The 23,647-nt window shown below is 47.8% G+C and overlaps 1 protein-coding gene across 2 annotated transcripts in view; it reads right to left on the minus strand.

Annotated features, from left to right (window-relative positions):
- The window catches only part of CTNNA3 (catenin alpha 3), a 429,736-nt gene that overhangs the window by 381,362 nt on the left and 24,727 nt on the right, over positions 1-23,647 (minus strand). For both annotated transcript variants that reach the window (XM_063164177.1, XM_063164176.1), the window contains exon 5: positions 10,737-10,856. In XM_063164177.1, the coding sequence (XP_063020247.1) occupies positions 10,737-10,856 (120 nt within the window). The remainder of the gene's footprint in view (positions 1-10,736; positions 10,857-23,647) is intronic.

The following is a 23,647-nucleotide window of genomic DNA, read 5'->3' on the forward strand; positions in this document are numbered from 1 at the left end:
TCTCCAAGGTTTTGGTCTGCAATCAAATGCTAGTTACAGGGAATTTAGCTCTCCATTTAGGTCCGTATCTTTAACATACAAATTACTGCTCTAAGAATGCTGGCTTTTAGTGAAGATGTCACTTTTGCCAGGGACATCACCCAGAGACCAGGCACATCTGTTATTGGTCTCCAAATTAATAATCAGTAAGAAACTTTAACAAAAGGCTGCATAACCTTTTCAGATCCTGAAATAATTTCCTGACCTCTACTAACTTAGCAGAAGAGGCAAATGCTGCAGTATTTTCTTAAGATAACCAAAAAGATAACTTCTTAAGATAACTCTGCACTTCAGACACATCTTCTGCAGGAGCTGCTCACACCTCTCCCTGCCAGCTCCCAGAAACAGAAGAGGGAATCACCACTGGGAGATTGAGGCCTCCAGCTCCCTTTACCCAAAAGATACAGAACTGTAATCTTTGACTATGTGCTCTCTTAACCTCTTGCACCTCAGGGAATCCAGTCCTCAATTTCAGAACTGCAGATAACATAAACAGATAAATGCACATTTGGTTTTTTTGCAACCATTGTGATCTAGCTAAAATAAACTACATAAAATTGGCCTGTGGCACAGTTTGTACTTCTCTCTCCCACAAATCAAAAAGGATCATCCTCCCTCCAGTGCTAACCAACCAAGTTACAGCTAAAATTAATGTAATTGTTGTTTCATTTATAAATCTTGGCTGAAGTAAGACTTCATTACATACTATCTCTTGTTCTTACAAAGTTAGATCCGTGGTCAAATTAATGCAGAAAAAACCCAAATGTATTTACTCAAGGAAATAAACAAATTTAAATTGGACACAGGAAAGCTTTCAATGTCCCACTGCCAGCAGAATTTATTGTTATGAGCTATAAAAGCACTGTTACAAGTGTCAAAATCTTACCTACAAAGAAACTTTTGCTCCATAACCACCATCTATAAAGGCCCAACTTCACTAAATCACATAAGGCAAACTTCAAGATAGATCAGCTGAGGAATAGCCACTGACAGCTGCAAAGTAACCAGCTGCAGCACACTCAAACCATGAAGAACTTACAATGCAGGCTCATGTTCTAAAAGAAGCTAACTAGCAAATAAAGGAAAATATTAGAGCCTGATGAGGCCCATCAAGCAGGGCCAAGGTCTGACTGCTCTCCCAAACCCTGATGGGAAAAAGAGCCAGTGATGACAGGCCCATATATCACAGACAATCAGATGCATTTTGCCTGGGTTGGGAATATGGCCTGACATTCCACAGGGATGGAAAGGAGGAAGTCAAAGTCAGGAAGGTCAAAATGAGGTTGGGGCAGTGCCCTCTGTCCTGCCCCATCCTCTGCCCTCCTTCCTGCATGCCCAGTATCCCTGTGAGTGTTCCAGCAGCTGGGGATCCTCCAGACCCTGTGGGAGCAGCTCCCCAGCAGCAGGGTGCTGTTTGTGCAGGGACAGACAGACAAACAGCAGACAGCAGCACCGGGGGTGGCACTCCTGGGTCTGCCTGAACCCATTGTGAAAAGCACCTTGCTGTGAGCAAAATGAATGAGTCAATACCTCCAGAATGCACCGGCAGAAATGAGGTGTGGATGACAGATGACAAAGGCTTGGAGGGGGAAGGAGACCAAGTAAGCAAAAAGTGATGCAGAGTGACTGGAAAGGAAATTTAAGTGCTAATGACAAGAGTGAGTTTTAGAGGGAAACTGCACATGGGATTATGCAAATGAAAAATATAGAATGCAACTTGATGCAGAACATGCAGGACAAGGAGAGACAATATAAAATAAAGGACTAAGTGGCCAACTTGACAAGGTCACACAGATTACAGAGTAGGAATATTGACTTGAGACAAGAGTAATAAATAATTTGTCAGGGTATGTAACAGTGGTTTCTCTCCTTAGTTTTTTTTCAGCTCTGTGTAGCATTGCTCCAGCTTACCCAGAACAGCTGGAATCCAAAGGCTGAGTGATTACCAAGGGTCAGAACCCTCACAAACAGTGCTAACAAGTTCTTCCCTCAAAACAAGGTTGTGAGCCAGGGAAAAGCTAAGAAGCTCCCCTAGTACATAATCCTATCTGGTTACAGAACTTGAGTTTCACAGAAGACACAGATCCCCACCTCTACCTCCTAACCTGCTACCCCATAAGAAAAAAACCCTTACACCCTGCACAAAATGCAAGTTTTTATTTCCTGTGTTGATGTTCTATCTACTAAGGCACTGAGGAATGGCCAAGTGCTGTGGCCACAGTAACTGCACCCCAAGCTGAGCCCTCAGACAGAGGCAGCCAGAGCCACCTGCTCCTGGCAGAGTCTGCTCAGGCTGCTGCAGCAAACACATCAGCAGCAGTGCTCCTGCAGGGTTTGCCCACCATTCCCAAGCTTTATGCTCTCAAACCATTTTCCATTTACAGCTCAGTTATTCTGCAAGGCTTTGCATTTCATCTGATCTGATTTTTATGAAGCACCAAGGCAGTGAAACATTTTACATGGAATTTATTTTTCTGTGAGAAGCTGGTGTGTGTCTGTCAGGCTGGGATCAATACAATCTAACGTTCCCCTCAGATAACTCTTTCACAAACTACTATTACTGTCATTTTCACCAGGACATAACATCACTCATTAGCCACTCTTTAGTAATCAGAGCTCTGCATTCCAAACTGTTATTGCACTTCTAACTTGCATCCTTTCAGCATCTAAATAGCAGTTTTTCTCATACTAAGAAAAAAAGCACAAAAAAATGAACCAATCCCCAAACAAAAAAAAACCTCTCACCACAAACAAAAACAGTAGCTCAGACTATATGGTACTTACTGTCTCTGAGCCTGTAAAAATGTCACTTGTCCTCAGACTGAACTTTTTACCTAGACTGACATAAATCTGTTAAAGCCTGAAAAAAGGAACTTCAAATACCCACAGAACCTTACTGGCAAGTCCTTATACAGCAATAAATCTTTAACTCTTGGATGAAGGCATTTAGTGATGTCCTCCAGCAGATCTGGTACTAAGAGGCTTGCTGAAGGTCACACAAGATAGCTGTGAGAAAGCAAATGTGAAAATGTTTACAAGACATTTATACATCTATCTCCCACTTCTCTTTTTTCCTTTACAATTCAGTAAAGAATTTTTTTTTATAGTTACCACTCCCTACTGCTCCAGGCCATTTAATTTCAAAAAAGGAAAGAAAAGCATGTCAAATCAAAATAGCACATCCATCGTTTTTATAGTGTTCAACAAAGGAAGCATCCTCTCTAAATCCTCCTTTTTCTGTAGAATATGCAGATATGTTACTTCCCAGAAAATTAGGGAATGCATTTTCTCCTTCAATTATAGCCAAGAACCGTATATCACTTTACTAGGTGATGATTTCAACCCATAAAAACATACAAAGCTGTAGATCTAGCAGAGGGACAAAGAACTCAGCACAGTCTTTGAAAATAACATTCCATAATTATTTCCAGAGAGAGGAAGTCAGCACTTAGACCTCATCCACACAGAAATACTGCTTCTCATGCACAACTGTGAAAGTGTTATGTTTTATAACATTTATAAGATTTGATTGTGACAAAGGAGGAGGAACTAGGTGAAATTCTGAAAGGCACTGCAGTTTAATGCTGGCTCTCTTGGGGAGGCATGACAAAAACCTGCCAAACAAACAGCCACGTGTTCCACATGGAGGGGGCTGGATGAACCATCAGGGCCACGGAAATGCTGCTGAACACTCCTTGCTGCAACATCCAGTGTGAGACAATGCAGATCTGCATGACTACAGGACACTGCAAGGAAACAAACCTGAGCCCTCCTCTGCCAGGGACAGAAACTGAGCAACTCATTCATCAGCCACACTTCCACTCCTGAGCAAAAACAATTACAGCAAATCACGACAGACACTGCTTTATTCACCTAGAAATAAATGCAGCAATGAGTAACAGCCACCACAGCTCTGTCCAGATCAAGTCTTGCCAAATTAGTCCAGGCTTGTAGTCATAGGATTAGTAGCAAGTATCTCATTATATGACTAGATTCTGACATCCTTCACAGGACTTTTACATAAATAAATGGGAAAAATTGATTCAATTTCTCTGGAATCAATGGAGATTTCAGAACACTTACCAGTGAGTCTCAGCAACTACAGAAATGCATTAAATAATTTTCTACAGGGGTCTGTTTTGGTTGCCTCACTACTGACCATAACTTGGATAAGAAAAAAAGAAGGGAAAGGGAAAGGGAAAGGGAAAGGGAAAGGGAAAGGGAAAGGGAAAGGGAAAGGGAAAGGGAAAGGGAAAGGGAAAGGGAAAGGGAAAGGGAAAGGGAAAGGAAAAGGAAAAGGAAAAGGAAAAGGAAAAGGAAAAGGAAAAGGAAAAGGAAAAGGAAAAGGAAAAGGAAAAGGAAAAGGAAAAGGAAAATTATTTCCTGAGGGGGAGGGAAGACAAGGAGCCATTAGTCACTGTAGGGCAGAACCTGAACTCACAGCAATGTTCAAAAATAGGTGTGCTTTTCTCAGACAGGACACACTGAGGATGAGCACAAGTCATCACATGTGGGCAGGAACAGTCAGCTGCACAATGCATGATCTGAAACAACCAAATAGGCAACACTTCACAGGAAAGTGAAAAAGCTCACCTCACTCCTACTGCATAAAACTGCAATTTTGTTTTTCCCCTTGAGACACTGCTGCCTAACAGAATACTGCAATTGTCATAAAATCAGTTATCAGTGCCTCATTAGGAACCATTCTCCTCAGACTCTGACCCCATTTACAACCCCCAAATTCTGGCTTTATCCCACAGTAGCATAAACATATCACCTGAACTATCATTCTATTTCATTAGGAGGAAAAAATAAATTGGTTTCCAGTCAACTGGAAAAACAGAGTTTTAATCTTAGCCACTACCTCCCACTGAGATAAACCACCCAACACATCAAATTTCCTATGTCAATATTTCATATTTCACAATGGTTCCATATTCATATTCATATGGCACCATTATGGCTTACAGGAGATACACATGGTACCATAGCAAATGTTCATGGGCAAAATCAGTGGTGTATCCAAGTCCCCCGTGGAATGCACACAAAAATCTCCACAGCTTTTTAAGTCATGCCCTTGTAACATTACTTAGTTGTCTCTGTCATTTAATTTCTAGCTGAAGATCTCATTTCCTTCCCACTGTAACACTCAATTTTGTATTGTTTTTTTGTTGTTAAATTACCTGGTGACTTCTTGGTTGAACGTAAAGCATCATCCATCCTTGGCCCCCAAGACATTTCAGCTACATTTATCAGACAAACTAGACTGGAATCTTTTATCCAAACTGAAGATATCTTGGGCACAGCCAAAACTAATTCAGTTTCATAGAAACAGCAGCAGTCTGAGCTTTGCAAAGATGAGGGGAGGCATGACTTTTTTTCTCAGAGGTTTAGCATGCAGGCAAAGACAGAAAATGGGGAAGTGTGGATATGAAAGCCTTCCCCCTACAGCTCCAAATACATGTAAAAATTCTAAGCACAGGGAATATGAGCACGTTCAGGTGAGCAGGGAAAAGGAAAACCTCTTCACCCATTAGAAAGCCACAGAGATACACAGGACAGACAGAAGCAAGGACCAAATGACAGAGCCATAATCATGGAATTACTAAAACAAGTCAGGTGACTGAGAACAGAATTGTCATAATTTTTCACTATCTTAGCTACTGAGACTAATTTGGTGTTTGCTTTTTTAAAAAAGGAATGCATAAATCAACCATTTTAATTACACAACAACATGATAGATGTTGTTCCTATGTCAAGGGGTGATAAGCAGCTACAATACTGGAAATAGAACCTATAGTCTCATTTTATAATCAATAGTGTGTGATACATATTAAAGGAGAAAACAAAAGAAGGCATTTTCAGAAATCTAATGGGAATCAAATCCCTATATGTCCTTAAAATTACTCTGGAGTAAAGTACAAGGCTTCTTTGAAAATTCCTAAACAAGATCTCAACACATCCAACCCTAAAATCTAAAACATTAGACAGTGGTAGAGTGGTAAATACAAAACAGAACAAACTCACCCATTTGTTATTCCAGGATGGCAATTCAGAAGACAGAATTCTGCCTTTATCCTCCAACAAACAACCAAATGTAGTGTCATTCTTAAGTGGAGGGGGAAAAAAGTGAATTCCCATTCAAATTCCCCCAACTGCATAAGCCACAGAAAGATCCATAATTCCTGCCCTTTAATTTGCATCTCAGTTATTTCACATCTTTTCAACAGGTATGGACAATGGACACAAAGGCTACAAGCAGTGATTAATGTACTGCACCTCTTAACTGAGTCCTCTCAGGAGTTAATGGTCAAAAATGCTCATTTGTTTTCTGGTTTGAACTTGTCTGACTGCCATCCATTGGCTCTTCTCATATTTCCCTGTACTAGAATAAAGATTTAGTTAAGTCTATTCCTGACATTTCTAAGCCATAACCTTTTCCAGATAACTTAAGGAGCTCAGTCAGCTTTCTATAATCATGCTTGTTTTCTTGACAACAAAAATTCACCTTGAACTCCCTCCAATTTCCAGCATACTTTTAAAGGGTCTGCCACAAAATAAACCTGCCAGTTGATAAGTGATAATCTCTTTCAAAAACTTCTCTCCAGCTGCTGGAGAGGAGCACTTCAGTGAACAAATCTCTTACTGGGCTGTTTTTGCTGGGGTAGAGTTCAGGTGTTTTCCACAGAGGCTGTGCTTTGGATGTGTGCTGGAATCAGTGTTGGCAGCACAGGGATGTTTTGGGCACTGGCAGCACAGGGATGGTTTGGGCACTGGCAGCACAGGGATGGTTTGGGCATTGGTAGCACAGGGATGGTTTGGGTGTTGGCAGCACAGGGATGGTTTGGGTGTTGGCAGCACAGGGATGGTTTGGGCACTGGCAGCACAGGGATGGTTTGGGCACTGGCAGCACAGGGATGTTTTGGGCACTGGCAGCACAGGGATGGTTTGGGCACTGGCAGCACAGGGATGGTTTGGGTGTTGGTGGCACAGGGATGGTTTGGGTGTTGGCAGCACAGGGATGGTTTGGGCACTGGCAGCACAGGGATGGTTTGGGCACTGGCAGCACAGGGATGGTTTGGGTGTTGGTAGCACAGGGATGGTTTGGGCACTGGCAGCACAGGGATGGTTTGGGCACTGGCAGCACAGGGATGGTTTGGGCATTGGTAGCACAGGGTGTTGGGCATTGGCAGCACAGGGATGGTTTGGGCATTGGCAGCACAGGGATGGTTTGGGCACTGGCAGCACAGGGATGGTTTGGGCATTGGTGGCACAGGGATGTTTTGGGCACTGGTAGCACAGGGATGTTTTGGGTGTTGGCAGCACAGGGATGTTTTGGGCACTGGTAGCACAGGAATGTTTTGGGCATTGGCACAGGAATGTTTTGGGCATTGGTGGCACAGGGATGTTTTGGGCATTGGCAGCACAGGGATGGTTTGGGCACTGGCAGCACAGGGATGGTTTGGGCACTGGCAGCACAGGGATGGTTTGGGCACTGGCAGCACAGGGATGGTTTGGGCACTGGCAGCACAGGGATGGTTTGGGCACTGGTAGCACAGGAATGTTTTGGGCATTGGTGGCACAGGGATGTTTTGGGCATTGCTGAGCAGAGCTCACACACAGCCAAGGCCTCCTCTGGCCCTCACCCAGCCCCACCAGTGAGGGCTGGGAGGGGACAGAGCCAGGAGGGCTGAGCCCAAGGGACCCAAGGGATTTCCCAGCCCATGTGGGGCCGTGCTCAGCACACAGAGCTGGGCAGGAGAAGAAGGAAGGAAAGGACATTCAGGGTGATGGAGTTTGTCCTCCCCAGTCACTGTCACACGTGGTGGGGCCCTGCTCTCCTGGGGCTGGATGAACACCTGCCCAGCCACGGGAAGTGAGGAATCAGTTCCTTGTTCTGCTTTCCTTGTGTGCATGGCTATTGCTTTATCTGTTAAAATTACTTTATCAACCGACAAGTTCTCACTTTCACTCTTCTGATTCTCTCCCACCAAAGTGAACAATCAAAGCTGAAGATTACAAGTACCTTTAATCCATTTTAACAAAAAGAAGTACCATTTGACTGAAGTCTTCATTCAAAATTAAACCTTTCAAAATGCAAATGTGACCTGTATGATCATGAAGGCAGCTGCAGTACTGACAACAAGGGACTGTGAGCCAGAACAGGGAATGGCTCTGCTGCATCTTCTGCAAGCACTATTTCCCATGAGCACACTAAATCACCGTGTGCCCCATAAATGTCTTTGATACAGCCCTTATCTCCTTCTGTTTCCAACACAACTTCTTAAAACATTTCTAAATCTAACAAACATCAGAAAGAAATCCTAAAATTATTTTTTAAATGGATTAACCAGAATTATTTCCCATAGATTCAGTCCTTTAAAAACAATTTCCCTGAAGGCATAAAATCAACATCAAACAAGCAAACCTTAAATCAGAATACTTTCCAACAGGATCCTGCTTTAGTGTGTGTGCACACACTGAAGTCCTGTTGTCAGCTATAAGATGACACGTTGATGGAGGCTTCTAGTCAAAAACTGAATGTCTTTGGATTGCAGCCAGCACTGCTCCAGGCATCCTAAAGGCACTGTTGGCACTAAGAACAGCAGCAACGGTGGCAATTTTTCAGTTTGACAGGTGCTAAATACCACTGAACCTCACTGTAAGTCCATTTTTATTGCAGCTATTGCCCAACTCTCCTCAAATGACCCCACAGTAAGATAATTATAATAAACCTTAAACCAGTGCCATTCCAGCTGAACACTACATGGACAATTTCCCTCCAACAGCAACAAAGACCCAGGGAAGAGAAGAGGAAGTGTGCACCTCCCACAGCATCCCAAGAGCACAGCTGGGATCTATCACCAAGTGCCACCTTATCCCCAAGTGCTTGAACATTTTATCCTGTCAATATTCATATTGCAAAGGTGCTAATATTGAGGTTGATACAAACCAATGTAAACTTTACTTAGCTTCTACTGGAAACATTCCACAAAGTCACAGAGCAAGAGAATAAGTTCTAGTACTCATTGTGGCATGCAGCTATTCTTTTTTGTCAAATTTCAGAGATGAGAAAGTATCCAGGAAATGAAAAGCTTGCTTTAATTCAAAGGAATTGCCAGACTATCTCCTGGACAAGAAAGAAAATCTACATTTCTGGGATGTAGGCACCTCCTGGCACATTTCAAAATGGCAGCCTGGCTACAAACAGATATTCCCAACCCACAGGAATTTCCCTGGTGGGTGCTGCCCAACCATCACCCCAAACAAGTCTGCCACTCACAGAAGTTTGGTCTATATTTCTGAATCAGAGTCGATGTGGGACATTTTGAACACCCTTTAAAAAGCCCAGCTGGGATTTCCCATCTGTCCTGCAAACCTTCCCACTGAAGCAGGACCTTGCTATGCTGCACTTCATGGCTCATGTCTGAAGAAAAGGTACAGAAGCAGATAACTATTTCTTTCACAGGCAGCATTCATTGCTTTCAGCATGGAAACCCCTTATTTTACCAGCAATAGATTCACAGTCATATACAAAAATTTGTCTCCAAACAGATGCAGTTACTCAGCATTTTGCCATGAATATACCCTTAACCTAATACAAGTGTAGATAAATTGTTATCAATGAAATGTGCTATCAATTAAACATAATATCAATTAAACACTCCATAAATATCTCCCAAAGTCACAACAGCTTCAGTCCCAAAGCAGCTCAGCAATTTTTGCACAGCATTCCAAGCAATTCTCAATCTTTTCACAAGAAGATTACTTTCTCTTTAAAGCAGGACAAAATTCAAAGCATCTTCTACACTAAATACATCCATGCACTTTTCAAATCCCTCACTGCAGGTTCTCCAGCAAGTTCTACTGAAATGAAAATCCTGGCATCAACAAACAGGTAAAACTCTCCTCCCCATAACCAGGTAACTACTGCTCAGGTAAACAATGCAAATTAACTAAGACAAATTAATCTAATCAATTACCTGACACAAATAGCTGCCAGTGATCTGCCCCAAGCACAGGAACTGTTTGGCAACACTGACACCAAGTGACAGAATCCAGGAAAACACAAACCACAAAGACCCTCATACAAATGTTGCAGCTTTTACCCTCATGCTGTGGAAGAGGTAAATCTCGTTTTATCATCAAGAGAAGAAAATTAGTGAATACCCATAACAATATTTTCACATCAGCTATGTATAAGTGTCAGAACATACAACATTAAACATGTTTTAACAATTCAACTTTGATCTTGCAAATACAAGTCAAAGACCATGTGCACTTCAAAGTTTGATGCATACTAACCTCAAATTCATTTCTAGAGGAGAAAAAATTAGTGGTTTGCATTGCATAGAAAGTATTGCATTCTACTAACTTATGTGAATTTGGCTAATTTTTCAAGTAAAAGACTGCAAATAGTACTTCTACACACTTCCATTTAGATAACAACATGTCAATGCACTTTTAATGCCTGCTGAGTCTCACTCACTGGCTTTGCCTGTGCTTCTCTCTGCTGCAAACCCAAAACCCAGCAGTCCAGCACCACAGGCTTTAGGCAGACTTGCCCCTCCCACCCCCTGGCATTGCACAAAGCACAAAACCCAAAGGCAGAGCAGTGACTCCACCAAACTCAGCAGTTTCACCACCCACCCTCTTCATGCCCAGCATCCTGTCCTCTTACACCTCCGTGGTCTTACCTGCTGACGTTTGTATGCCAAGTAATCAAGGTTTTCCAGATCTTTTTGAAACTTTTGGTAGGTTTTCTGTAGATCAGATTTACTGGATACATTTTTTAAAGACTCAAATGTTCTTTGAAACTGTGAGGAAAATAAAAAAACAAAGCCAACAAAAAATCATCATTCATACAGTTGCTGTGTTTCATTCTGTATTACAATTATTTTCTACTAAATACTTATGCTATTGAGCTTTGTCACCTCTAACCTTCCACACATTCCTGCAGTTTTGTTTTGAAACCAATCACAGAATTCAAAGCATTGTACATATGCCCTCCTCAATTAAATGAGATCCTCTCATTTCATAGTCAGACCAAACACAAGCAATCAATCTCTAAAGGTGAGTTCTTTTTCTATGCCAAGTTCCAGGAAGTAATAAATTCCCACAGATTTAAATACTTTCTTTTCAACCAAGAAAAGTGTATGCAACTTTATACAGGCCATGAACTCATTCTATCAAGTATAACAGTAGAACTTAGAAATCACAGGGTGCCTCTTATCAAGTTAATTTACTTAAGAGTAATTTAATACCAGATAATCACCTCAGGCAACGTGCCCACATTCTGCATGAACACTGTGACAACTCCAATTATGCTGCACTGCAGACCTTACTTTTAAATTTAAAACTTCTTTCACGCACACACTATTATTAAGAAGAGGACTGGTATTTTTCAGAGATGCACAACACCAGCCCAGCTGTAGGAACTGTAACAGAAAGGTAAAGATTTGTGTCAGAGGAGAACTGGAGGTCCAGCTTCCTTGCTAGCTTCAGGAAATCGTGAGCCTTCTCCTCTTGCTGTTTTCCCAGCTGTAAATTCCCTTCTTCACCTCATGAGCATGTGATGGCTGCAGGTAGCTCAGGAATATTTTGTTATCACTGTGATTACCATAGAGTCTATCAACATATATTTACACTGACATAATCAGGAAGAACTGCACACTTGTAAATCCTTCCAAAATACTGACTGAGCCTCTTGCAGTTCCAGGGCCTATAGGTGAAGGCCACCTGTGGTATCAGTGCCCAGGGAATGAGGCAATGCACTGCTTCCCAGTCAGTTCTGGACAGCCAAGCACTTCTGTACTGCCCACATTGCTCTGTGCTTTTGCTTAAACTAGACACTGAATTTGAATAATGAACCACAGGAGCAGAAGGAGAAGAAAAAAAAGAAAAAAAAAAAAAAAGAAAACAAAGCCAAACCTCCACTCATCTTCTGTCCCTGTTTAAGAAGCTGACAACATCACTGACAGCCCATGCCATCATGGATGTGGAGTGTTCCAGAGCCCCTCATCCCTGAGCAGGTGACTCAGCTCAAGCTGCAGCTGATGCTGAACAGCCCCAGGTACCTCTCCCTGGGGATAATAAGCAACTGCAGCTGCAGTGGATTTCCACTGACAACTTACAGCAACTTGCCTGCAACCTTCAGGCAAGTTAGCACATCTTGTTTGCTGCTCTGCAGCCTTTATTTCAGCCTCACTGCCCTCATAACCAAAAGGCAAGTTAAGGCAGTGTTTCCATCTATTTGTAATTTATCTTACTCTCTACCTCGTTCAGTACTACTAGAGGTTAACTGGAGACTTTATAGCTGCATTTAAATTGTTAGCTACCAAAAAAGAAAATAAAACTTTCTCACCCAAAGTTTATGTTCCTGAATTCTGTACCGACATGGCTGACAGACCACACATGCTAAGACAAAACTGCAATATTCTCTATTCTTTTCTGTTTGACTTCATTATCTTATTTTTGTGTGATTTGTTGTTTTCAGATTTTATCTCTGCTCCAGAGCTGACCTGAAAGCCTTGCATTTGCAATGTTTGCTTTCATCAATTCCCACTCCTGGCTAACCCCTTAGCTGGAAGCAACTTCACTGCAACATTTGCAAGCATGACCTGAGTTCATTTTAAGGTGACCAAAAGCACCCCATAGTCTTTGCTTTTTTTCAAGTGTGTAAGAAACTGCTAATTATGTCTCTGGCAAGTTCATCATGCACCTTCTGCTTCAAACCTTGACATGTTTCTCCAGAACTTAGCCCAAAGCTGTTGCACCCTGTTGTGGGATTGAACAATACAGGGAAAAAGTCTCCAATGATTCCCAAACTCACTCAATAAACATAAGGTACAGTCTCTTCTTGGGGGGTCTTTTTTTGTTTTAAGATAATCATCAACATGTTAGACTACAATACAGTTGTAGAATCATCATCATCATCCTTTTAAGGATGTGCTTAATCCCACAGCTTCCACTCTTCATTAACAGGAGCTCTGCTAGCAAGATCACTCACTTCCTCATGTCCTGCAGCAACCTAAGCATTAATAATGCATTTGGCTCTCTGGAAAGAGATATAAGAAGCAGCATGAGAGCACGATCAAATACAAATCAAATGTGTAACTACAAGGGCAACATGCTTCAATAAAATTGATGGGTAACGGCCGGAACATCCACATCTGTCTTTAGATCTAAGGGAGAAACACTTCTTGAAAATTTAACTCAAAAGTAAATAAAATATCAACCAAGCAATTTTAAGAAAACATAGATATGCTCTTTCCACTGTCATCAGCAGGGAATCAGAAAATTGTGCCTTGGACATTCAAAGGTTATCAGCACATATGTTAAAACTAAATGTGGATCTTTCTGCATCATACTTCTATCAGAGTGAAACAGCATTCTGGGGTGAGTGGTAAAAAATCCTCTCTCATGTCCCCTGTCTAGAGGTGAAAAGAAATATCAGACTTCTTGACTTTTTTTTCTCTTACCAATAACCAAATATAAATAATCCTAAAAGATTTACAGAAGCTCTTTTCTGCCTGTTACATTTTCAAAGTGCTTTGAACAGTTTCTGGAAGCTGAGGAGTAGCATTCCTTCCCTACTTTTGCTCAGTGGCACTACTTGGTAGCTACCTGGACTCATTTTCCCTCTGTGCTAAAATCATATCTCTATGATTTATCAGAGCTGCTTCTGTTTGTCAAGTACCACAGGTAATTTCCCAGCACTGATAGTGGCACAGACAACTTTGTAGCTCAAAGAGAAGAGCATGGCTTTATATTCATTAACATCACAGCATTCCTGTCACAGGAAACCCAAACCTACCAAATGCAGAAGCAGAGCCCAGCACCTGGCCCTGTAAAGCAGGTGGATGACACAGCAGCCCCCATGTCCTGAGCAGGCACCATCAGTACATGGCTGAATCCAACTGGAAACCAGCACGGTGAATGCTTCACTCAAGTGACACAACTCTCACTGTCCCATTTTAGGTACCACAAAGCAACAAACACCATCAGAACTCTGCAAGGGATGAGGATCACACTTTCAGAGGATGTGGATGGGCCAGAAGAGTGCTACAACACAGCCTCCATGCCTGGAAGTGTGATGTGCCTGACTAGGGTACGGTGGGCACCATTTGCTGCTGGCTGATATTTACAAAGGAACGGAGACAGGGCAAATGTGAACTAGTGTTGTGAGCTGTTTATTCAGCACATCAGTCTCAGTACATTGTTAGGACAATGGAGACAGGATGTTCACAGCTCTCTGATTTAAAGGAAATGCTAAGGGAGTGTGACATTACAGCATAGCATAAAACTATCTCAGCTTAGATTTCAGCTAATCACACATGGAGCAAAACATATTGACAAGAATTTTATCTAATCATATGAAACACACGTAATGGTAGTTAACACAATGATTCGTTCATAAGAGACAAAGCACAGAGATCTATTCATACTAACTTTCCAAAGATATACATTAAATAACCTTGTTGCAATCTATAAGCTAGTTCTACGGAGGTTTATTGTGCTATTTGTCACCTCTGCTCTACTGCTTAGAAAACTTTTCACTGTATTAGCAATGTTCACAAAATTTCTCTCAAAGGCCTGTCTTTTTTAACTATTTTCTTAAAACTCTCTAACTTTATGAATCTCAGCAATCCTGAGCCTCCCCTCAGATACTGACACAGTTATCAGATTAGCAAGTGTGACTGTGAGCAGCAGGACTGCCAGTCCTGTGGTCTCACATCTTACTGCACTGTCAAACATGAGAGGTGAGCTCTGGCTGAAGTTTCTCCTGCAGTAAAGCGGATTAACAGCTCAGAATCCTCTGCTGTCTTTATGAGCTTCTGACATAGCATTTTTGAGGGTTTTCTCCACTATCCTTCTGCCTACATTCAGGAGCCTTGGAACTTTTGCTCTGCTGTCATATGTAACAAAAATGAGGCACTGAGATCAAAGAAAAGAGTGGCTGCACATTTCAAAATGAAATCATATTAAACTAACTAATCATACTAAAATTTTGATACTGCTTAAGCCAAAATTTACTATGTTTCATCTTCAATATGAGCCATGAAAATTAATGGCTTACCAGCTAAAGAGGGGGCCAGGACACAGAATTATGAGATTATAAACATGCAGTGCAAAGTGCTTCACTGCTAATAATTCAGAAATGTGGGAAGTAACATCACTGAATACAGAGCACAAAGCCATATTCCTGGTAAGCATTTTACAATTCCCAAATAAACAGGAAGAGGGATGGGGGCAGCCCATCCTGCCTCTCCACTCTGTTATTCACAAATTAGGAGAAATGGCTCTTTTCTTTTCTGTCCATCTAGAGCTGCACAAATCAGAGTATTTGTATTTCAGAGTATCAATATTACCATCTCCCACTGCACAGGGCAGTACAGTAGCACTGACCTACTTTCTCCATTGGTAAAATACTTCTCTTTACTTTCATATGGATTAATATGAATTGAATTAAGGACAAGAAGCAAATTTTTTTTTTATTTCCATTTTGACATAAGGAAGCTGTCCATTGAAAAAACATCCCTTTCTGTTTTGAGAAGGTACAGATTCTTTAAAAGACTAAATTATAACTAAATGTACTATTTAAATTACCCAGAGATATGGCTGGAAAAAAGCCATTCACAACCCCTCTTAAATTCCAATTACTGAACACACACACTTATGAGAAAAAAGCTGCACTTCTCCTATTTTGCTGTAATGGAATGGGCAATGTGCCTTCTTTGGAGAGGTTTACAGAAAGCAGCTCACAGCTTTTTCCATTCAGAAAATATCAGATGATTTTGCTGTCATTTTAAAGAGGTCTGAAGACACACACTCTGATGATAAAGCAGAGACTGTTTATTTTGCATGCATTTCCTCATTTCTGCCTCCCAAAGCACAAATGAGTTATAAAACACATTTCTCTAGATCAGAATGATCTCTGCATGCTTGAATTGTTGATCAGACAAGCCATTCTACATTACACCAACTCTGCTGCTCCACTACCAATAAATAACCTGCCAGGAGAAGATAACTTCCCAAGATTATTTTCCCAGCCTAGATTGTGCCTTCCCATATTAGCACTCTAGAGAAGGAAATTTCAGAACATCACTTCCAAATTCATCTCCTAAAAGCACAGCATTTCAGTGGTGATGCCTGCTGCTGCAGAGGGCAAACACAGCCACAGACACTCCCAGGGGAAGATTCAGCCACATTCTTTCCCTGACAGGTTCCAACAGAGGCAGCTGCAGTGGAGCACTGGGCACTGACTGCAGCATGCAGCTGCAGTGGAGCACTGGTCACTGAGTGCAGCGTGCAGCTGCAGTGGAGCACTGGTCACTGAGTGCAGCATGCAGCTGCAGTGGAGCACTGGTCACTGACTGCAGCATGCAGCTGCAGTGGAGCACTGGTCACTGAGTGCAGCGTGCAGCTGCAGTGGAGCACTGGGCACTGAGTGCAGCGTGCAGCTGCAGTAGAGCACTGGGCACTGACTGCAGCTGCAGGGGAGCACTGGGCACTGACTGCAGCATGCAGCTGCAGTGGAGCACTGGTCACCGACTGCAGCATGCAGCTGCAGGGGAGCACTGGGCACTGACTGCAGCATGCAGCTGCAGGGGAGCACTGGTCACTGAGTGCAGCATGCAGCTGCAATGGAGCACAGGTCACTGACTGCAGCATGCAGCTGCAGTGGAGCACTGGGCACTGACAGCAGCATGCAGCTGCAGTGGAGCACTGGTCACTGACTGCAGCATGCAGCTGCAGTGGAGCACTGGGCACTGAGTGCAGCTGCAGTGGAGCACTGGGCACTGAGTGCAGCATGCAGCTGCAGTGGAGCACTGGGCACTAGCTGCAGCATGCAGCTGCAGTGGAGCACTGGGCACTGACTGCAGGTGCAGTGGAGCACTGGGCACTGAGTGCAGCATGCAGCTGCAGTGGAGCACTGGTCACTGACTGCAGCATGCAGGTGCAGTGGAGCACTGGGCACTGAGTGCAGCTGCAGTGGAGCACTGGTCACTGACTGCAGCATGCAGCTGCAATGGAGCACTGGGCACTGACTGCAGCATGCAGCTGCAGGGGAGCACTGGGCACTGACTGCAGCATGCAGCTGCAGTGGAGCACTGGGCACTGAGTGCAGCATGCAGCTGCAGTGGAGCACTGGTCACTGAGTGCAGCATGCAGCTGCAATGGAGCACTGGTCACTGACTGCAGCATGCAGCTGCAGTGGAGCACTGGGCACTGAGTGCAGCATGCAGCTGCAGGGGAGCACTGGGCACTGACTGCAGCATGCAGCTGCAATGGAGCACTGGGCACTGAGTGCAGCTGCAGTGGAGCACTGGTCACTGAGTGCAGCGTGCAGCTGCAGTGGAGCACTGGTCACTGAGTGCAGCATGCAGCTGCAGTGGAGCACTGGTCACTGACTGCAGCATGCAGCTGCAGTGGAGCACTGGTCACTGAGTGCAGCATGCAGCTGCAGTGGAGCACTGGTCACTGAGTGCAGCGTGCAGCTGCAGTGGAGCACTGGGCACTGAGTGCAGCGTGCAGCTGCAGTGGAGCACTGGGCACTGACTGCAGCTGCAGTGGAGCACTGGGCACTGACTGCAGCATGCAGCTGCAGTGGAGCACTGGTCACCGACTGCAGCATGCAGCTGCAGGGGAGCACTGGTCACTGACTGCAGCATGCAGCTGCAGGGGAGCACTGGTCACTGAGTGCAGCATGCAGCTGCAATGGAGCACAGGTCACTGACTGCAGCATGCAGCTGCAGTGGAGCACTGGTCACTGACAGCAGCATGCAGCTGCAGTGGAGCACTGGTCACTGACTGCAGCATGCAGCTGCAGTGGAGCACTGGGCACTGACTGCAGCTGCAGTGGAGCACTGGGCACTGAGTGCAGCATGCAGCTGCAATGGAGCACTGGGCACTGACTGCAGCATGCAGCTGCAGTGGAGCACTGGGCACTGAGTGCAGCATGCAGCTGCAGGGGAGCACTGGGCACTGACTGCAGCATGCAGCTGCAATGGAGCACTGGGCACTGAGTGCAGCTGCAGTGGAGCACTGGGCACTGAGTGCAGCATGCAGCTGCAATGGAGCACTGGTCACTGAGTGCAGCATGCAGCTGCAGTGGAGCACTGGTCACTGACTGCAGCATGCAGCTGCAGTGGAGCACTGGTCACTGAGTGCAGCATGCAGCTGCAGTGGAGCACTGGTCACTGAGTGCAGCGTGCAGCTGCAGTGGAGCACTGGGCACTGAGTGCAGCGTGCAGCTGCAGTGGAGCACTGGGCACTGACTGCAGCTGCAGTGGAGCACTGGGCACTGACTGCAGCATGCAGCTGCAGTGGAGCACTGGTCACCGACTGCAGCATGCAGCTGCAGGGGAGCACTGGTCACTGACTGCAGCATGCAGCTGCAGGGGAGCACTGGTCACTGAGTGCAGCATGCAGCTGCAATGGAGCACAGGTCACTGACTGCAGCATGCAGCTGCAGTGGAGCACTGGTCACTGAGTGCAGCGTGCAGCTGCAGTGGAGCACTGGGCACTGAGTGCAGCGTGCAGCTGCAGTGGAGCACTGGGCACTGACTGCAGCTGCAGTGGAGCACTGGGCACTGACTGCAGCATGCAGCTGCAGTGGAGCACTGGTCACCGACTGCAGCATGCAGCTGCAGGGGAGCACTGGTCACTGACTGCAGCATGCAGCTGCAGGGGAGCACTGGTCACTGAGTGCAGCATGCAGCTGCAATGGAGCACAGGTCACTGACTGCAGCATGCAGCTGCAGTGGAGCACTGGTCACTGACAGCAGCATGCAGCTGCAGTGGAGCACTGGTCACTGACTGCAGCATGCAGCTGCAGGGGAGCACTGGGCACTGACTGCAGCTGCAGTGGAGCACTGGGCACTGAGTGCAGCATGCAGCTGCAATGGAGCACTGGGCACTGACTGCAGCATGCAGCTGCAGTGGAGCACTGGGCACTGAGTGCAGCATGCAGCTGCAGGGGAGCACTGGGCACTGACTGCAGCATGCAGCTGCAATGGAGCACTGGGCACTGAGTGCAGCTGCAGTGGAGCACTGGGCACTGAGTGCAGCATGCAGCTGCAATGGAGCACTGGTCACTGAGTGCAGCATGCAGCTGCAGTGGAGCACTGGTCACTGACTGCAGCATGCAGCTGCAGTGGAGCACTGGTCACTGAGTGCAGCATGCAGCTGCAGTGGAGCACTGGTCACTGAGTGCAGCGTGCAGCTGCAGTGGAGCACTGGGCACTGAGTGCAGCGTGCAGCTGCAGTGGAGCACTGGGCACTGACTGCAGCTGCAGTGGAGCACTGGGCACTGACTGCAGCATGCAGCTGCAGTGGAGCACTGGTCACCGACTGCAGCATGCAGCTGCAGGGGAGCACTGGTCACTGACTGCAGCATGCAGCTGCAGGGGAGCACTGGTCACTGAGTGCAGCATGCAGCTGCAATGGAGCACAGGTCACTGACTGCAGCATGCAGCTGCAGTGGAGCACTGGTCACTGAGTGCAGCGTGCAGCTGCAGTGGAGCACTGGGCACTGAGTGCAGCGTGCAGCTGCAGTGGAGCACTGGGCACTGACTGCAGCTGCAGTGGAGCACTGGGCACTGACTGCAGCATGCAGCTGCAGTGGAGCACTGGTCACCGACTGCAGCATGCAGCTGCAGGGGAGCACTGGTCACTGACTGCAGCATGCAGCTGCAGGGGAGCACTGGTCACTGAGTGCAGCATGCAGCGGCAATGGAGCACAGGTCACTGACTGCAGCATGCAGCTGCAGTGGAGCACTGGTCACTGACAGCAGCATGCAGCTGCAGTGGAGCACTGGTCACTGACTGCAGCATGCAGCTGCAGTGGAGCACTGGGCACTGACTGCAGCTGCAGTGGAGCACTGGGCACTGAGTGCAGCATGCAGCTGCAATGGAGCACTGGGCACTGACTGCAGCATGCAGCTGCAGTGGAGCACTGGGCACTGAGTGCAGCATGCAGCTGCAGGGGAGCACTGGGCACTGACTGCAGCATGCAGCTGCAATGGAGCACTGGGCACTGAGTGCAGCTGCAGTGGAGCACTGGTCACTGAGTGCAGCGTGCAGCTGCAGTGGAGCACTGGTCACTGAGTGCAGCATGCAGCTGCAGTGGAGCACTGGTCACTGACTGCAGCATGCAGCTGCAGTGGAGCACTGGTCACTGAGTGCAGCATGCAGCTGCAGTGGAGCACTGGTCACTGAGTGCAGCGTGCAGCTGCAGTGGAGCACTGGGCACTGAGTGCAGCGTGCAGCTGCAGTGGAGCACTGGGCACTGACTGCAGCTGCAGTGGAGCACTGGGCACTGACTGCAGCATGCAGCTGCAGTGGAGCACTGGTCACCGACTGCAGCATGCAGCTGCAGGGGAGCACTGGTCACTGACTGCAGCATGCAGCTGCAGGGGAGCACTGGTCACTGAGTGCAGCATGCAGCTGCAATGGAGCACAGGTCACTGACTGCAGCATGCAGCTGCAGTGGAGCACTGGTCACTGACAGCAGCATGCAGCTGCAGTGGAGCACTGGTCACTGACTGCAGCATGCAGCTGCAGTGGAGCACTGGGCACTGACTGCAGCTGCAGTGGAGCACTGGGCACTGAGTGCAGCATGCAGCTGCAGGGGAGCACTGGGCACTGACTGCAGCATGCAGCTGCAATGGAGCACTGGGCACTGAGTACAGCTGCAGTGGAGCACTGGGCACTGAGTGCAGCATGCAGCTGCAATGGAGCACTGGTCACTGACTGCAGCATGCAGCTGCAGTGGAGCACTGGGCACTGAGTGCAGCATGCAGCTGCAGGGGAGCACTGGGCACTGAGTGCAGCATGCAGCTGCAGGGGAGCACTGGGCACTGACTGCAGCATGCAGCTGCAATGGAGCACTGGGCACTGAGTGCAGCTGCAGTGGAGCACTGGTCACTGAGTGCAGCATGCAGCTGCAGTGGAGCACTGGTCACTGACTGCAGCATGCAGCTACAGTGGAGCACTGGGCACTGAGTGCAGCATGCAGCTGCAGTGGAGCACTGGTCACTGAGTGCAGCATGCAGCTGCAGGGGAGCACTGGGCACTGACTGCAGCTGCAGTGGAGCACTGGGCACTGACTGCAGCATGCAGCTGCAATGGAGCACTGGGCACTGACTGCAGCATGCAGCTACAGTGGAGCACTGGGCACTGACTGCAGCATGCAGCTGCAGTGGAGCACTGGTCACTGAGTGCAGCATGCAGCTGCAGGGGAGCACTGGGCACTGACTGCAGCTGCAGTGGAGCACTGGGCACTGACTGCAGCTGCAGTGGAGCACTGGGCACTGACTGCAGCATGCAGCTGCAATGGAGCACTGGGCACTGACTGCAGCATGCAGCTGCAGGGGAGCACTGGGCACTGACTGCAGCATGCAGCTGCAATGGAGCACTGGGCACTGACTGCAGCATGCAGCTGCAGGGGAGCACTGGGCACTGACTGCAGCATGCAGCTGCAATGGACCACTGGGCACTGACTGCAGCATGCAGCTGCAGTGGAGCACTGGGCACTGACTGCAGCATGCAGCTGCAGTGGAGCACTGGTCACTGAGTGCAGCATGCAGCTGCAGGGGAGCACTGGGCACTGACTGCAGCTGCAGTGGAGCACTGGGCACTGAGTGCAGCTGCAGTGGAGCACTGGTCACTGAGTGCAGCATGCAGCTGCAATGGAGCACTGGTCACTGACTGCAGCATGCAGCTACAGTGGAGCACTGGGCACTGACTGCAGCATGCAGCTGCAGTGGAGCACTGGTCACTGAGTGCAGCATGCAGCTGCAGGGGAGCACTGGGCACTGACTGCAGCTGCAGTGGAGCACTGGGCACTGACTGCAGCTGCAGTGGAGCACTGGGCACTGACTGCAGCATGCAGCTGCAATGGAGCACTGGTCACTGACTGCAGCATGCAGCTGCAGTGGAGCACTGGGCACTGAGTGCAGCATGCAGCTGCAGGGGAGCACTGGGCACTGAGTGCAGCATGCAGCTGCAGGGGAGCACTGGGCACTGACTGCAGCATGCAGCTGCAATGGAGCACTGGGCACTGAGTGCAGCTGCAGTGGAGCACTGGTCACTGAGTGCAGCATGCAGCTGCAGTGGAGCACTGGTCACTGAGTGCAGCATGCAGCTACAGTGGAGCACTGGGCACTGACTGCAGCATGCAGCTGCAGTGGAGCACTGGTCACTGAGTGCAGCATGCAGCTGCAGGGGAGCACTGGGCACTGACTGCAGCTGCAGTGGAGCACTGGGCACTGACTGCAGCTGCAGTGGAGCACTGGGCACTGACTGCAGCATGCAGCTGCAATGGAGCACTGGGCACTGACTGCAGCATGCAGCTACAGTGGAGCACTGGGCACTGACTGCAGCATGCAGCTGCAGTGGAGCACTGGTCACTGAGTGCAGCATGCAGCTGCAGGGGAGCACTGGGCACTGACTGCAGCTGCAGTGGAGCACTGGGCACTGACTGCAGCTGCAGTGGAGCACTGGGCACTGACTGCAGCATGCAGCTGCAATGGAGCACTGGGCACTGACTGCAGCATGCAGCTGCAGGGGAGCACTGGGCACTGACTGCAGCATGCAGCTGCAATGGAGCACTGGGCACTGACTGCAGCATGCAGCTGCAGGGGAGCACTGGGCACTGACTGCAGCATGCAGCTGCAATGGACCACTGGGCACTGACTGCAGCATGCAGCTGCAGTGGAGCACTGGGCACTGACTGCAGCATGCAGCTGCAGTGGAGCACTGGTCACTGAGTGCAGCATGCAGCTGCAGGGGAGCACTGGGCACTGACTGCAGCTGCAGTGGAGCACTGGGCACTGAGTGCAGCTGCAGTGGAGCACTGGTCACTGAGTGCAGCATGCAGCTGCAATGGAGCACTGGTCACTGACTGCAGCATGCAGCTACAGTGGAGCACTGGGCACTGACTGCAGCATGCAGCTGCAGTGGAGCACTGGTCACTGAGTGCAGCATGCAGCTGCAGGGGAGCACTGGGCACTGACTGCAGCTGCAGTGGAGCACTGGGCACTGACTGCAGCTGCAGTGGAGCACTGGGCACTGACTGCAGCATGCAGCTGCAATGGAGCACTGGGCACTGACTGCAGCATGCAGCTGCAGGGGAGCACTGGGCACTGACTGCAGCATGCAGCTGCAATGGAGCACTGGGCACTAGCTGCAGCATGCAGCTGCAGGGGAGCACTGGGCACTGACTGCAGCATGCAGCTGCAATGGAGCACTGGGCACTGAGTGCAGCATGCAGCTGCAGTGGAGCACTGGGCACTGACTGCAGCATGCAGCTGCAGTGGAGCACAGGTCACTGAGTGCAGCATGCAGCTGCAGTGGAGAACTGGTCACTGAGCGCAGCATGCAGCTGCAGTGGAGCACTGGGCACTGAGCGCAGCATGCAGCTGCAATGGAGCACTGGTCACTGAGTGCAGCATGCAGCTGCAGTGGAGCACTGGGCACTGACTGCAGCATGCAGCTGCAGTGGAGCACTGGGCACTGACTGCAGCATGCAGCTGCAGTGGAGCACTGGGCACTGACTCCAGCTGCAGTGGAGCACTGGGCACTGACTGCAGCTGCAGTCTAG

The sequence above is a fragment of the Melospiza melodia genome, chromosome 9 (assembly GCF_035770615.1).
Source record: "Melospiza melodia melodia isolate bMelMel2 chromosome 9, bMelMel2.pri, whole genome shotgun sequence".
Classification (NCBI taxonomy): domain Eukaryota; kingdom Metazoa; phylum Chordata; class Aves; order Passeriformes; family Passerellidae; genus Melospiza; species Melospiza melodia.